Source organism: Leptinotarsa decemlineata, unplaced genomic scaffold (genome assembly GCF_025532065.1).
Source record: "Leptinotarsa decemlineata unplaced genomic scaffold, Ldec_3_MD MMD2_tig00004307_RagTag_RagTag, whole genome shotgun sequence".
Taxonomy (NCBI): Eukaryota; Metazoa; Arthropoda; class Insecta; order Coleoptera; family Chrysomelidae; genus Leptinotarsa; species Leptinotarsa decemlineata.
The window spans coordinates 16831486-16847485 of NW_027412606.1; the positions used below are offsets into that span (position 1 = coordinate 16831486).

At 35.3% G+C, this 16000-nt stretch overlaps 1 protein-coding gene across 5 annotated transcripts in view; it reads left to right on the forward strand.

Annotated features, from left to right (window-relative positions):
* Positions 1-16000, forward strand: part of Mp (collagen XV/XVIII-type protein multiplexin) — a 423852-nt gene that overhangs the window by 237786 nt on the left and 170066 nt on the right. The window contains exon 1 of one of the 5 annotated variants that reach the window (XM_074179087.1): positions 14325-14643. The exons of the other annotated variants lie outside the window; for them this stretch is intronic. Coding sequence (XP_074035188.1) covers positions 14494-14643 — 150 coding nt within the window. The 5' untranslated portion in view covers positions 14325-14493. Of the gene's footprint in view, positions 1-14324; positions 14644-16000 lie in introns of those variants that run through there. 5 annotated transcript variants of the gene reach the window in all.

Below are 16000 nucleotides of genomic sequence, written 5' to 3' on the forward strand. Positions count from 1 at the left end.
GGAGAGAGAAGCTAGATGGACTGCATAAAGGTTTGTTCACATTGCCAATTACACAAAGTAATCTAATGCAGAGTACACCAGACTGCTGGCTGACACTGGAAGTCGCAGCGTTCTAGGAATGACCTCTGACAGTATGCCTCCAACTGTCAACTATGAACTGTCTTATACAGTACTGTTTCCGAGTAGAGAGGATTGGATCCTTCGTAAGAAGGAAATGTAAAGAGCAGATAGTTGTTGGTTCACAAATGGATCGAAAACACCTTCAGGCTTTGGAGCAGGTGTTTTCCAGTTGCAGACCCAGGAGAGAGATATCAACCTGCCTAGGGAGTTATACAACTGTCTTTCAAGCGGAAATATACTATATATACTATTGAATTGTGTGCGGAGAGATTGGTAGAATCCAACCTCACACACAAGTCAATAAACAATGTCTCGGACAGTCAAGCGGCGTTGGAAGCTCTTGGCTCCTACTAAGCAACGTCTCTGGTCAGAAATCTCCAAAGGCATGCGATTAGTCGATGAAAAATTAATGAAAAACGTCGTCGAATCCAGCATTGTGTGTAGTAAGTTCTGAGGTAAAATAAAAATATATCAATACCAAGAATCTCTATTATACCTACAGATGTGCTGATTCATTTTCAACGAGTGCACTTTCCAATTTGATGGGCATTTGCAATGACTCATAATTAGTTTCAAGGCCAAACGAAGTCCGTTTATGACTTAGATTCAAGCACAACACGTTTGGCATGCTCTCGAATAGGCGAATCATCCAGTTTGTTCGTGTTAGCTGAACATGTACTAACGAAAAGTATTGTGCACACAATAGCATCAAATCATGAAATTCACAATAGAACTTGATATCAATAATTCGATAAACGTTCAAGACATGAGAATCACAAAAATCAACAACAAACATGATTTCGCAGTTCTCCACGAACCAAACAACCAACCCTTAGGCGTTACAGACACAACTATCTACAACAATATACCAGATAAACCAGCAGCTTATCACATCATGATCCTCAGACTAATCAGTATCCCTATGTCAACAGATATTTTTTATGAAGAACTAAATTCAATGAAACAGATGGCCGTAAATAACAACTTGAGTCAACACATCCTCGACAAAAAATTATATATAGGAAAGGCATCAGAAAAGTTGAGTATTCTATTATAATAACTAAACAGAAAATACACATAGACTGATATCACTCAGGTAGACATATAAAAAACAACAAATCCCTTATCGACAAAGACAACAAGCACAACTAAGCACGCCATCTGTTAGAAAACAATCACGACTTTAACATAAACTACGTCATACTACATACAGCAAATAGTAGATTGAAGTAAAACAAGACGATTATGTCTATCGAGTAGCTCATATGTATAAAATAAATGAATAAATGAAATAAACAAAAAATTGGTAATGCATATGATAAATATTCTTTATTTTTTCCTAAAAACTTGATCGGGTCGTATCCTGTCCCCAAAGCTCCGACACGTCGGCCTCGATAATCACTTTCCACATTGTGAGTTGTGCGATTATTGTCTTTGAATAATATTTCTTGAGCGGACGTAATGATTCAAGATAACAATTCTGCATTTACCGGCAAAGATTTTTGTTCTACTGCGGCAAGCTGGTGTACTCTTGAGATTCGAGAGAGAGAGGCATTATTTTGTCAAAGACTACAACAAGAATCATGTTAAAAGGGTGGTCTCGATTAATTCTGCTGAGTCTGAATAGAACTTCCCATTTTCCATAATGGATTCAATATTTCTGGAGATTGGGATGCATCAGTTTTTCGTCAATATCATGAAGTTTCCATAATGGATTCAATATTTCTGGAGATTGGGATGCATCAGTTTTTCGTCAATATCATGAAAGTGCCATGGATGGTAATAAAGCACTCTCAGTGCCGCGTTATGTCGGTGGATAGGGTTTACCGCATATGCTACATTAGGGTCTCAGGCATCTCGAGAGGCACCCTGCACCAGTTATAAGGAACAGTTCTGATTACCAGATCTGTTGACGTTTATGCTGACACTTGTCATGAGGACAGTTTTTCACTCCTGTTACTTCTTGTGAGTGACGTTTTTCCACCCCAAAGCAAGTAGGTATTTGCCTCTCCGGCATCCAGTGCAAAATGCTTTCTTCTACGAGATGTACATCCTCTATGTAATCGCGGCATCGTTTTTTTGACGTGGACCATTGCACACTTTCCTCAAGGACTGATGTAGATCCTTATCTCCAGACTCATAAAGTTCAAGACCATGCATATAAAACAAATGGGAAACTTCATGTTTGCAATTTCACAGTTATGCCATCGATTATTTCTGCGAGAAACGGATAATGACAATAGTAAAATGCAGAAAAGAAGTGGACTGAGGTAATCGCCTTGAAAATTTTTTGCCAAAAAAATTATCCTATCAAATTTGTCTATTTCTAGTCATGTGTGTCGAAATAACCAATGAAACCATCATTACACTGATAACTACTCATGGATAGTTTTCACGGGTAGTTATCACTTATGTCATGACATTGCTAAACAACCAACACAATAAAGTTGTTTGACATTTCAGTAATTCAATTTATTTCGAAAATGTCACTTCCTCGCTTTGGTGTTCAAAGCAGTAACCGAGGCAAATACAGCAAGATCAACGGAATATCATTATACGAATTGTTCTTTTAATAACTGTGTGTTCAATAAATAATTTTGTTCGAATTGCAAAAAATTTTCTCACCGAATATCCCTCGAACATTGATAAATAACTCATAATTTTATCACAACTTCCTCAAGCACGTTATTTTAGGTAACATCCCTCCGCCTTCAGCGTCGGGATGTTACCAAATAACGTGCTTTCGAAAACTGTGATAAAATTATTTCGTTAGTTATCAATGTCCTTGGGATATTATAGCTGAAAAACACCCATTCTGTTTTTAAGGCTTTCCACTATTTTGTCCTTTGGCCTTTGAGCAAATGGAAAACTAGCCCATGTGGTGTTGTATGAAATGCCTTACAGTATTCCATATAGGCCACAGAGAGTTTACGCTCATAATATTTCGAGTCCTGTAATACACATCTAGCGACGATCAGATTCTTTTTATATCCAGCAACACACTCTGCTCATTTATCTATTCGATTTTTCGGTCAGATGTGGTGAGTATTCTTGTATAGAAAATTCTCGTATGCAACATGTAACACGAATTTGAGCACGTTATCGGTCTGTGATTCTTATGAATCGACAAACCGGAATCGGCTGTTCTTCGTCTAGCTATGAATGGGTGCATAGTATCAATAATCACCCCAACGCTACAATCCAGAACGAGACTGTTTGAAGTTCACACTGTATATTTATTGAGTCACTGCAAATGTTCAATTATTCATGTATTTCAGTTATGAGCGACGTTTCCTTTGGTGATTTGTATTTCGAAATTTATATCTAATACCACGTTTTATCAAGAATAGTCACCACCTTTCGTGCCATCAAGTGATAGGAAATTAGAATTGAAAATATTTTATTTATAATTCGCTAGATCGAAAATACATGAACAGGTAAGTCTAGAAGAAACAATGTATTTATGTTCATTCATTTGAAATATTTCGTAACCATTAAAATTACCTTGAAACCCATTTTTTTTTTGAAAAGCCTATAATATTTGTCAAAGATATTATTTGATTAAAAAACTGATGTTTTTCAAGAGATCATTTGTTAAACAGCCCAATCTTTTTTCCTGGATTTGTGTTAATCCATCTTTGTATTCAATCATAAAACATTTTTCAAAAATGAATAATCAAGAGTGTTCATATCAACAAATTTAGGCTCCTAAGATGAAAAACTTGCGATGTAACATATGTCTTCAATACATTTTTCGAAACACAACAATAACAAGCTCTGTTGATTCGAACGGTCTGATGACCACCAATGCCTGTATACAGACTGCTCGTTACATGCGGTATGCAGCTGATGGTCATAGGAAAAAGTCATTGCCACTAATTTCATCGATTTCTTGAAGGGGCGTTTTTCTAACGACGCGACTAGGCTTGTCACGATGCGTGCTTTTTGGTTCGCGGATGACAAAACCACTCTTTCTTATGAAAACCACTGACATTTGACATTGGTTTCCTAGAGATGCGGGACGAACCGCGCAGCAAGCAGGGCGCTGCGTTGTTGGGAGCACTGTTTCGAAAGCAAAGAAGCGCGTATCAGGCTACCAAACCAACTAATCTAACAGTTATTGATATTGTAAAATATGACGAAATTTGGTTGTTCTGGATGGTAACATGATACAATCAACGACGGTATTAGATATATCATAATTACAATTGATGTTGGTGATTTCAGCTAAATTGAATTCTCTGGAAAAATATGTCATATGTAAGTTCGTTACATCATTTTCTGAAAAATTCAATGCTGACTCATATACTTTCAATTCACTATTGGGGGTATATACACAGAACTGAAACTACGATGAGCTTTACTTACCTTCATATGTATAACTAGTGCCTCAAAAATAATAATGATATTCATGACATTCCATAATATATACATAGAGAATAATAAACACACTTCTAAATGAACTGATACTAACTTTGAAAAGTAAATCTTTTGTCAAAGTAAGTCATGAAAGAAGTATACATGTTCATAAATACAATCTCACATATATTCATATAAAAAGTATATGAACATATGTAAAGAAAAATAAAATAATAAATAAATATATAAAATTCACAAAATATTCTTGATTATTATGAATGAATTGAATTAAATTATTCAAAAATGTAGTTGATGAAATGTAAATCATGATTTTTTTGAATTCATTGTATGATGAAAAAAAATTTCGTTTCTATATCCATTCCTAAATTTTATTTTCAAATGGAAAAAAAGATTTGAATTTTTTTCCATAATGAGGCAGCTCATCAGATATGTAGGGAATTATATACATGCATTTTTTTTGAGATATCATTTTCTTCTCTATATTTTTTCAAGAATATGTTAATTCATTTCTTGTATCATACTCATGATTACTATATTGAACGTTTGATTCATTTTTATATATATACATCAAAAGATTATAAAAATACAATTGACATGTATCCATTTTTTCACTGATTTTGAAAAGACGTTCACATAAATAATCATATTTTTCATAATAGATTATTTTCAAAAAGTATTCTTGAATAACATTAGGTTCAGTCAAGTAGGTTCCCCACTCACTCCGCCCCAGCCACATATTCCATATTGTAGTTGTGATTGAACCAGAGCAAAATGAAGTTAACTCAGATGGTGTATACTCAAGATTTTTTTCTAAATATTTAAATTTTTGCAAGAGGACCTTCAATTTCTACAGCAAATGATTGAGATTTGATGATCGTATCTCAAATGTTTGTCAATCATTAGGCCTCAAAGATATCGACACTGATTATTAGTGGATCTAATTTTAGTGAAAAATTTTGGCAAGAACTGAAAGTCAAATATTTGTTTTTTTTTTATTTTATCGTTAATGATTTACCATCAAACCATTTCTGGATAATTTTGAAATCACCGTATCATCTTCAAAAAATTTGAATTTTCCTTCAGTTTGCATATAAAATGAGTCATTGATGTAAATATTGAATAATATAGGAGAAATTCCATGAATAAATATCCATTTGTCACTGTATATATCGTTAATTTTGACTTTTAGATTTCTATTTTGCAAATAACTTTACATTAGATTGAATGTAGGTCCACGAAATCCAATTGCTTGTTATTCTTCTAAAAGTATTGAAGAACGGCTGACTATGTCAAAAGCTTCAGCTAAATCAAGCAAAACAGATGAAGTTGGTATTTCGTCATCAAATGATTGATATACATTATTCACTGTGTGACAAATTGTGTTGACTTGACTTGAATTGAGCATTCGAGAAAAAAATGAATTGTATTGAAAAATTATGACTTTTAAAACTAGTAAGTACTTTGATGATATTTCATTTCATCAACTACCTTTGTCTTAATAGTTTCTGTATTTGAATCTCCAATGTACTGATGTACGAATAGTTTCAATGTATTCAGCAGTTATTCATCAATATGAATAGAATATTTGCAGTAGATTTACCCATGTTTTTCGGTCAATGATTCTTCTGTTTTTTATATCAAATTTGAAGCCACATTTCTTCAGTTCTTCTGTTTCTCCAAATAAATATACATTTCTCAGTGTCAGTTCTTCATTAATATAAATGTTATTTGTAGATCCTCTTATTTGTAAAGTTTCAGTGCTTAAATCACTGTTTGTTTTGTAAAACATTTTAGCAGGAAATTGAATATTTATTTTGGTTTTTTCTATATCTAAGACAATTTTCAGACCGTTCGCCGGATGTTTTTGGGTGTTCGTCAACTATTCTATTCATATGTTGAATTTGCATTTGGTTTATATTCAATTGCAGCTCTTGGAAAATGCAATTTACTATGTCCGAATCAGTTTTATTTTAACGTTTAGGCAATAATTTTTAAATTTTTCTGTAGCTTCTGTTGTTCAAAAAAATCTGTAATTTATTCGAATTGACTTATATCTGATTTAATTTTTTAATTTCTTTCTTGAGACCGCCATTATCACGGTTTATTCCTATTTTTTCTACTCTCATTTCTTTCAATAAAATCAATATCTCACCATTTTCATTTATAACTTCGTCGTACTTGCTAAATATGAATTCAATAGTTCTTTTCAGTTCTTTCACCGTTTTTTTGTTTGTTTCTGGTTGCTCAGAACAATTTTCACAAATTTACTTGGTTCCATTTGGTTTTCGCAGTTCTTTAGAAAACTGTTCAGAGTCTAATCTGGAACATTTCGAATGGCATCATTTGTCATAGCCGCATTTGCGTTCTACGGAAGTATAGTTTGATTTCACAATAGAATCACCATACAAAAAAATATTGGATGTACCAGAACTATTGCGGTCTTTAGAACAAACAGAGAACTTTCTTAAATTTTTTTGAGTGAATTTTCCATTCACTTCCATTTCAAAAGCAAATATCCACTCTCTTTTTTCGATGTTTATTCAGCCTCCATTTTGTTCGCGTTCCCGAAATGTTTGGCTGAAGTTTGTTTTCCCCTATTTGGACAAATATGTTGACTTTTGTTGTGATCAATTTTCATCACAATGTTATAAAAATGTTTGATAAATTTTCTGTTTGTAAGGCCAATAACAGTTTTATCATCAACTGAATGGTTCAGGAATCAGTTTCAATATATGCGAGCTATTTCAAACTATTTTTCACGCGAACATCTTCAATTTATATCAAGAGATGGAACTGAATGTGAATATATTATTGTTTTATTTCTTTACTAGCTATTAGAACTCCACTTCTTCTAATTTCATCAGTCGATTGGTTATTTTCATCAGATCGCACTCCATTAAACTCGTTATTGTCTTTAATTTTTCCATCTCAAACCCTTTCCTTCAACCATGTCTCAACGACCACAATAACATTGAATGTTTTATCGAACGTGGTTTTGAAAAACTAATTCGATTTAGTATTCAACCCTCTACAATTCTGATAATAAACGGTCGAGTAATTTATGATTTCAAAATTTACACGAGTAAGCGTCATAAAAATGAATGGAAACAAAAACATTCATGATATTTTGCTACAAAAGTAGAAGAGGAATCATTGAGTATCCTAATAACAAAAAGAAAAATCGGTGTAGACGCATATGTATTTTACTCTTCGAGAATCGTATTAGTTGCCTTTCTCTAGAAGCGAAAAAAAACGAATATTTAATACAGCATCTGCCTCAGTTAACCGCTTGACTTTAGTTTCATGGTTTACTTGAACACGATCAGTTTGTGAATATATAAGAGTTCCTTACTTCTTTTTGGCAGTTACGTGAAGTTTGTAAACTCTCTCACATATATCTTCATTTGAATATAAATTGGATCTTTTCAACAATGATCTTGCCGAGTAAACTTCCTTGTTTTTAAATTTGAAATAAACGCAATGATAAGAGTTTGGGGTTTTTATTGTTGTCATTCAGCTTTCCAATTATAAATAGGTCAATTTTCTACGGTGATCACTTAATTGAAAACAAATCATTTAAAAAAGAAACTACTTTTCGAAATATATTCTTACTATTTTCTTCTTTAATCTAATAATTCTATTTTGACATTCTTTAACGCCAACTCATTTCCAATGGAATGAAAACTTTTACGAACAAGTTGATCGAGTCGTCATGGGCAGTCCATTTAGTCCAGTAGTGGCGAAGTTCTACATGGAAAAACTTGAATAGAGAGCCATTCAAATCTCAGAAAAACGACCGAAGCGCTAGTTGAGGTATATAGGTGACACGTTCATTGTTTGGAGCCATACAAAAGAAGAACTTCAGAACTTTCCCAATTATCTGACCTCTCATACAAAAATTCAGTTCACCATGGACTCCTATTTGGACAAATATGTTGACTTTTGTTGTGATCAATGTCCATCACAATATAATAAAAATTTTTGAAAAATTTTCTGTTTGTAAAGCCAACAACAGTTTTATCATCAACTGAATGATTCAGGAATCAGTTTCAATATATCTACATGGAAAAACTTGAATAGAGAGCCACTCAAATCTCAGAAAAACGACCGAAGCACTAGTTGAGTTATATAGGTGACACGTTCATTGTTTGGAGCCATACAAAAGAAGAACTTCAGAACGTCCTCAGTTCACCATGGAATTAGAAGCAAATCTCTAAATCCCATTCTTTGATGTGTTAGTCATCAAGGAAGGTAGGCAACTAGGCCATACGGTGTACAGGAAGAAAATACACATAGATGGATACCTACATAGTGGATCAAACGAACAGAAACGAACCTGTCATCGACACCGCAGTGAGCAGAGCTTTGAGTATATGTGAAAGAAGGTACCTCGATGACGAAATGAAACACCTAACAACTGTGTTACCAGCGAACGGCTACGCGTCCACGGTAGCAGAGGAGAAACACCATTGAAGATCAACCCCAAGACACTATCTATCTACATACATAGAAAGTGTCACCAACCGAATCAAAATATTGTAAAGAAGGAGAAAATTAACACGAATATCGGAGTATCCGAGATCATCAAAACAGAACAGAGATGCATTCAAATCAGCGGAAGTTTACAGGATTCCATGTAACTTTGGTAAAGTCTATATCGGTCAGACGAAAAGAAGCATTGATACCCGCCTAGTCGAGCACAAGCGAAGTTGCCGATTGAAACAAATCGAGAAGTCTGCAGTCGCCGAATATGCACTATCCGACAGTAACACAAGATCCTGTTCGAAAAGACCGAGAGGCTTGCAACGTCGATTAATTATTCAACAAGAATCTACTTAGAGGCCATAGAAATACACAAACACCAAGAGAGCTTCAAAAGAAACGAAGAAAGAACATATCTACCAAAGATCTGGCACACAGCCAGGCGAACCCGCCTATACAGAAAGTGGGCAAAACATCAGCATTATAAATGACACATGAGAGCTTCAGTTTCAGTTGACACGTCAAGAAGAGTATTTCTATCACGTCACTGAAGATGACTTTCACTGTTGCTGTCGAAGCGTTTGAGAATTATAACCAAAGAAGACCGCGGCAAAATCCGGAAACCAACCGAAACATAGAAGATGGTCTGGAACTCAATAGCGTTCTATCCATGTCCCAATATCAGATTGTAATGTTTTGATTTGACATATTATATCTTATTCGTATCTCAAAGTCAAATCAGAAATACAACGTTAAAAAACTTTAGACTCTAAGCGGAATAATCCTGGGACAGAAGAGGTGATGACGATTCGTAATTTGAGAACACCATTGATGGAATCGGCAGAAAATTTACATTCCAATTATCTTAAATGAACAAGAGTCCCAATACCGGCTCGTTGCAGAACAGATATTCAACATTGACCATTGAATGAGAATTTTATTCTTATAAAGAATAAATATTTCGAAATAAAATCTGGAAATATTCATCTCTTCCAACTACCTATTATGTTTATAACTTCTAGCCAAAAGACAATTCGATATATCTCTGAAACTACTGTAACTGACCGATTCTCATTCCGGAAATCATGATGTGATGAACATTATTAATTACGATTATTTTCGATGATACCAGAGTAGTTGACAAAAAGTGCACGTTATTGAAATTTTTGTTTACATACAGTACGGCCGTAAATAGTCCCCCTTTCACCTAATCACTTTCGAACGGAACAAGAATCATTTCGAGTACTTTTCAATAAAAAACAATACTCTGATATCACTTATCGCCAATAGGGCGCTATCAACTTTTCGTTTAAATGAAAGAGGGACTATTGAAGTATTTCAATTCTTTATAAAACAACCTTCACTATTTTGAATTTGTATAACTGGTTGCGAAGTTATTGGTGTATGAATTGGAGATTGGAAAGTATGATAATTCTTAAATTTCCAACCAAAGGAGGATTGAAACGCCTTCAAAGTTAGTTATCACAGGTTACACACTTTGAAATGTGTAGGGGAAATGTGTTTTCAATCCGATTCTACATTATTTTATGATCAATTATATGAATACAAATCTACACCGTGCTACACTAGTAACAGACAGTATTGTGTAAGCTTGACATCTGTCACTAATTGAGAAACTTGTTGGAAATTAGAACTGCGTCCGGGAAGTACAGAAGTCTTGCTTTTCTCAATAGTGTACTCCTTGTTACAGTGTCCTTGTTTGAGTGCCTACTACACTTCTTGGGTTAACTTAGACTGCTTATCTCACTTGAAATGCCTGAAAATAACAACTCCCGGACTTTTCACTGATCATGATCTAATTGTTGAAAAGCAGTGGCGTATTTCTCAGTATCTAGCAGACATAACTTGGTAACGATGGCTGAAAAAATACTTCCAACATTGATAAAGCGAACTACTTCGCATAAAATCAAATATCTACCAAGGTGATGTACTTTAAAACAAATCAGACACAGCAGAGCCTTTTGGGAATTCCAAACAACAAAGTCGAGAATTCGGAAAAGTCTGTAATTTACGAAATTGAATGTAAGGACTGCGATGCAAAATATTATGGACAGACGAGATAATCTATCAAAATAAGATATAAGGAACACTTAGCACACTGGAAATATGGATGACCTGAAAAATCAGCAGTCGCCCATCATATTTCACAACAAAACTGTTCCATGGACTTCAGTCCATTAAGATTAGTAAGACAAGTCAAGAACAACCTGCATCTAGATGCCTATGAAAGGGTAGAAACATAATAATATTATGAAAAACGATGGTGGACCAATACCTGATAGTATAAAATTATTTCAAGACAAGTAGATAGGGCATTATTGTGAAATCAGTTTTATATAGCTTATAATATTTCAATCATGAAATTGAGAAAGGTTAAAGCAGTCAAGGTGCTGGAAAATAATTCCATGAAAATCAAAAGATGAATAAATAAGTACTATTCTGATCATTCCCATATTGATTGATTTCAATTTGAGAGCCACCGGTAGACAGCTGTTTCATCCTATTGGGTATCGTCAGTATCGGGCAGGCGGTCCTCCATTGAAGACAAAATGTGTTGTTCGAGTCATCTTCATTTACATCAGGTTGGAAACTTTTCCGTTACTCTTTCAACTGAGGTTCGCCAGGAGGACGAACAGTTCATAACTGAAGGTGTTTTTGGTGGCGACATAAAGGTCAATAACCTATATGCCGCTATGGCTCAGTATACCCCTTCCTGACTGGGGTATTTAATCAATTTATTTCAATCAATTTAATAAACAAACTGTTTGTCTGAAGGTGATTGACAATGTTTCATGATGAATTTCACTAGTTCGGACTTCCATTGTCTGCTATATAAAATGATTTGAAATCTCTGAAACAACTAAAAAAGAAGAATTAAAAATGAATAACTGAAAATAACAATTATATTAAGCAAAATAAACCTGAAATGAAATAATAGTGATATAAACTACAAGTAAAAATAGAACAATTGAATAGATAAAAATAAGGAATAAAAAAAGAAAATAAAAATAAAAAGTGGAGAGATTCACGTTAGTTCACGACGTTTCGATTGTTAGTATCTACAATCGTCTTCGGGTGATGACTGGACTGATTCCTCCGAGAGATGACTATTTATAGGTCGTTCGAGTACTTTCACTTATCCCCGCTTTCTAGTTTCCGCTTCACTGGTTCCGTGGGAGATGACCGTTTTGGCGGGAGTTGGCCATTTTTCGCTTGATGATGGGTTTCCATATGTTGCGTATTTCTACACTGGCTTTCTATGAAGCATTTCGTGTAGCAGGCGTTCGTGCCAGACTCGGTCTAAGGCAATCGAAATATCCACGAGGGCGAAATGGACTGTTTTCCTGTTGTTCAGCTCCGAGCTGGCATTTTCGACCAGTCTCAGGGCCTGCAGCTCCTAAAGCCGAATTGTTCGTCGAGCTGAACATTTTGGTCTTCAACTTCTTCTGTTAGTCTTTGCAACACAACACGTTCAGCCAACTCAGCCGTTGAGCAAAGCAGACTAATCGGACGATGATTCTGGGGAAACGGCGGGTTCTGGCCCGGCGTCGGAATCATGACAACTGTGGCATGCTTCCATCTTCATGGGAAGTATCTGAGGGTAATTGATCTATTAATGATGTCCAGTAGATATCTGATGAAGTTCTCCGGGAGCTGCTTCAACAACATGTCGTTGATTGAATCGAATCCCGAAGCCTTCTTGGGTTTGGAGGCCCTAATGTACCCCCTTAATTCTTCCTCCGAAGCTGGACGGGTCACGTCGCCGTGACCCGTGAGCCAGAGCTCGTCATCACCAGGTTTGAGCGAATGCAAACACTCGCTCCACCTCTCGTTTCTATAGTCAGTGATGGCCTGTTCAACCTGGTTGGCCATCCTGCTAGCCACAGCCTTATCTCCAGGGTAGGGAGTCTGCTGATAAACTCGTTTGAGTCGATTTCTCTTCCGGGAAAGCTTCTTCATCTTAGGAGGAAACTCATTATAGCTTCGCAGAGGACACTCTGTCCTGGTTGGCTGCGTGGAAAGCGTTGTTCAGAAACAATTGAAAAACCGCCACCGCCGCGTCGAGACCGTTGCGAGTTAGAAGTGTCTCACGGTCTGTACGTGTCTCCACTAGGTGAGCCTTGAAGGTTTCCCAATCCGTGGATGATATCATGTGATAATCATGGGGAGGGAGATCATCACCCAGCATCATTCTATTTGTATCATATATCTAGAGAAAAATCTGACTGGAAACTTATATTTGGAAATTTTTCAAAGCCTCATTCACTCACGGAGTCGAATAATTGTGCCCAACAATCAAGATAAATTCGAAATTCCAGTTATTTTCCAACAAAATGGTGCTATGAGCCCTCACATTTTTTTAAAACTTGTGAGCCATTGGTTGGATCACACATACCTAGGATCCGTTACCTAGCGATCCATTAGAGTTGTATCAAATCAAGAGTTTTCGTTACGGAACCTGAAAACCTGGGACCTTAGAGATATAATTGTCGAAACTTGTGCTAGCATCACTCCTGAACTCCTTACCACATTTATTTCAAAGAATCTGACATACGGTGGCGGAGTTATTAACTCCGTAACCAGCTGTCTAAATTCAAAGAAGTAAATAATGCCACTGTATAGAGAATTGAATTTTGATATCTTGACCTATTCAGAAATTAAGAGATGGGGGCTATTTGCGTCCACAATGCATATATTTTCATACAACGAGTAATTTGAAATGTGAAATTTTCAGTGTAATACTACTAGCAAAAACATAATATCTCTATAAGATATATGTACCTCACATCACTTCCAATATATTTGTTCTTCAACTTCTCAATGAAGGAAATAAATGTAATGGGATGAAACTTTCTCCTATAATCTTGACCAGTCAACAGAGCATCATGTCTTCAAAACTCCCATTTCGTAAAAGATCATTACCAGCATGAATCACTGTAAGGTCTTTAAGATATGTCCCTTGCCCTATCACAGGATAATCGGATTCGTTTGCTAACGCTAGTCGCAATAACTCTGGGGCCTTTTTCGAAAATGGGATCCAATAAAATCCACGATAAGAAAAGTATCTGCAGACTTTTTACTGTCCGAGCGAAACCGAGGTCTCTTTTTATTCCTGAACTTTTGTGTTATAATTTTTTTCATCCAACAAACCCACACTTTCATGAAACTAACAGCAGTTCTGTAAACAACTTTTTCATGATTAGTTGATTCATTCGGATGTTAAACAGTCCTTTGTAGTGCGCAGACGAAACACCAACACATCAGCGTCGCAACGGTGAGCGCCGTCTCTTCGCCACAGTTGCGATCCGTCGCTTATAGTCGCAGTTCACGGTATATACGCTGGAAGCGCTGACGTCAATTTTCAAAGTTCGTAACTTCTTGCAACATGAAACTTGATGTGTTAATTGCGTTTATGTTGTTCACCTTCGAGGCAAGGCATTGGAATTTTCCCCTATAATTGTGACGTGATGTGAGCTCTGATAGTTCAAAATGGTCATGGTACTTTCCAGTCAGAGCCGGCTCCTTGTCGCTCTGTGTTCTACCTTGCTGGTGATGGCTGGTGCTTTGGCCGTAGGATCTTTCACCGGGTGGTTTCATCCCAGGGTTGGTAGTGATCCAGTTCCAGCTGAGTTGAGACAGGTGCGGACACTCACAACAAATACCACATTCAAGAAGTAGAACATTAGATGCATAATTGTCGAAAAAGAGCAAATAGTTTACGTATATAATAGAAGTCTAATCCCAATCTTCTTTCGAAACGAATCATATACATTGAACAAAAGTCATTTTTGTGAAAAAAAATAAGTTTTTTCATATCAACCATATTTTGAGTGTTTTCACCTTTCACAATCTGAAAAATATGACAATCATGAATGAGAACTTTAGACAGGTGTAGAAAGGGCAAACTTTTCAGTTTATCCCGATAAGTTACTGCAGAAAATCAAAAACTGCTTTGACATCTGTCGAAGAAGTTGAAGAATAAAAATAATCAGCATAGGAAAAACTGCGTATTCATTTGAATTTTGTCTATTTCTGAAGACGGTGGCAGATTTTGGCCTCCGAATTGTCAAGAAATATTTATTATTTTTTAGCTATTTTTTTATAGACAAAATTATTGAATGTGACACGGTACAGATAAATTAAACATTTTGCTTTGTGAAAAATACTTTGGTTTTTCGCAGTAACTTATGGAGGTAATCTAAAACGCTATCTCTACTTGTTGAATTACAGTTGAACGGATAGTTTTGATGATTTATTTTTCATTTTGAATTCAAGGGTTTCAATGAGCTATAATATTCCAGCCTTTTGATTGATTGAACTTTGAAACGTGATCCATTATAAAATAAAAATAGTATCACGGCCAAGTAATACTTTCCCCAGCTTGAGAATTATCATCAATTCCATATTGAGGAAATCAGTCAATACTTGATTCATAAAAAGATGAAATATTTTTAATTTGACTGCTACAAATTACTTTTTGCAAGATAAAAAGGAAATTGTTATATTATTTGCAGAATAATTTCAAAATATTCTCAACTGTGAAAGTGTTTTGCTACACAAGGATAATATTTTCTAATTATATCGGGAATTATATTTCAATTATAAAGATAAAACTTTCTCTAGCATCTGACTGGGATAATTCCGTAGCTACTTAGGATTTGCTAGTGGTCGGGTATTCAAATTTCTCCGATTTCAAATACCCCCAAAAAATTTCATAGACATGAAATAGAAATTATTCGACCCTTTTTCAACTATCATTTCTTCTTTGAAGAAATCAGTATCCAACGTATCAAGTGATATTTACTGAAGATCAATAATTTTGATTACAACATCAGTATCATCCCAGCCAAGTAATATTAGCGGTTCCCCAAGAGTTTTCAATGAATGTTAGTCACGTTCTTCCACTGAGATATAGATTAAAAAATCTCATTTGATACATTTTATGAAAGCTGATGTTTTTATTGTTTAGGACTAGAGTTCATATGAAACTACAAAA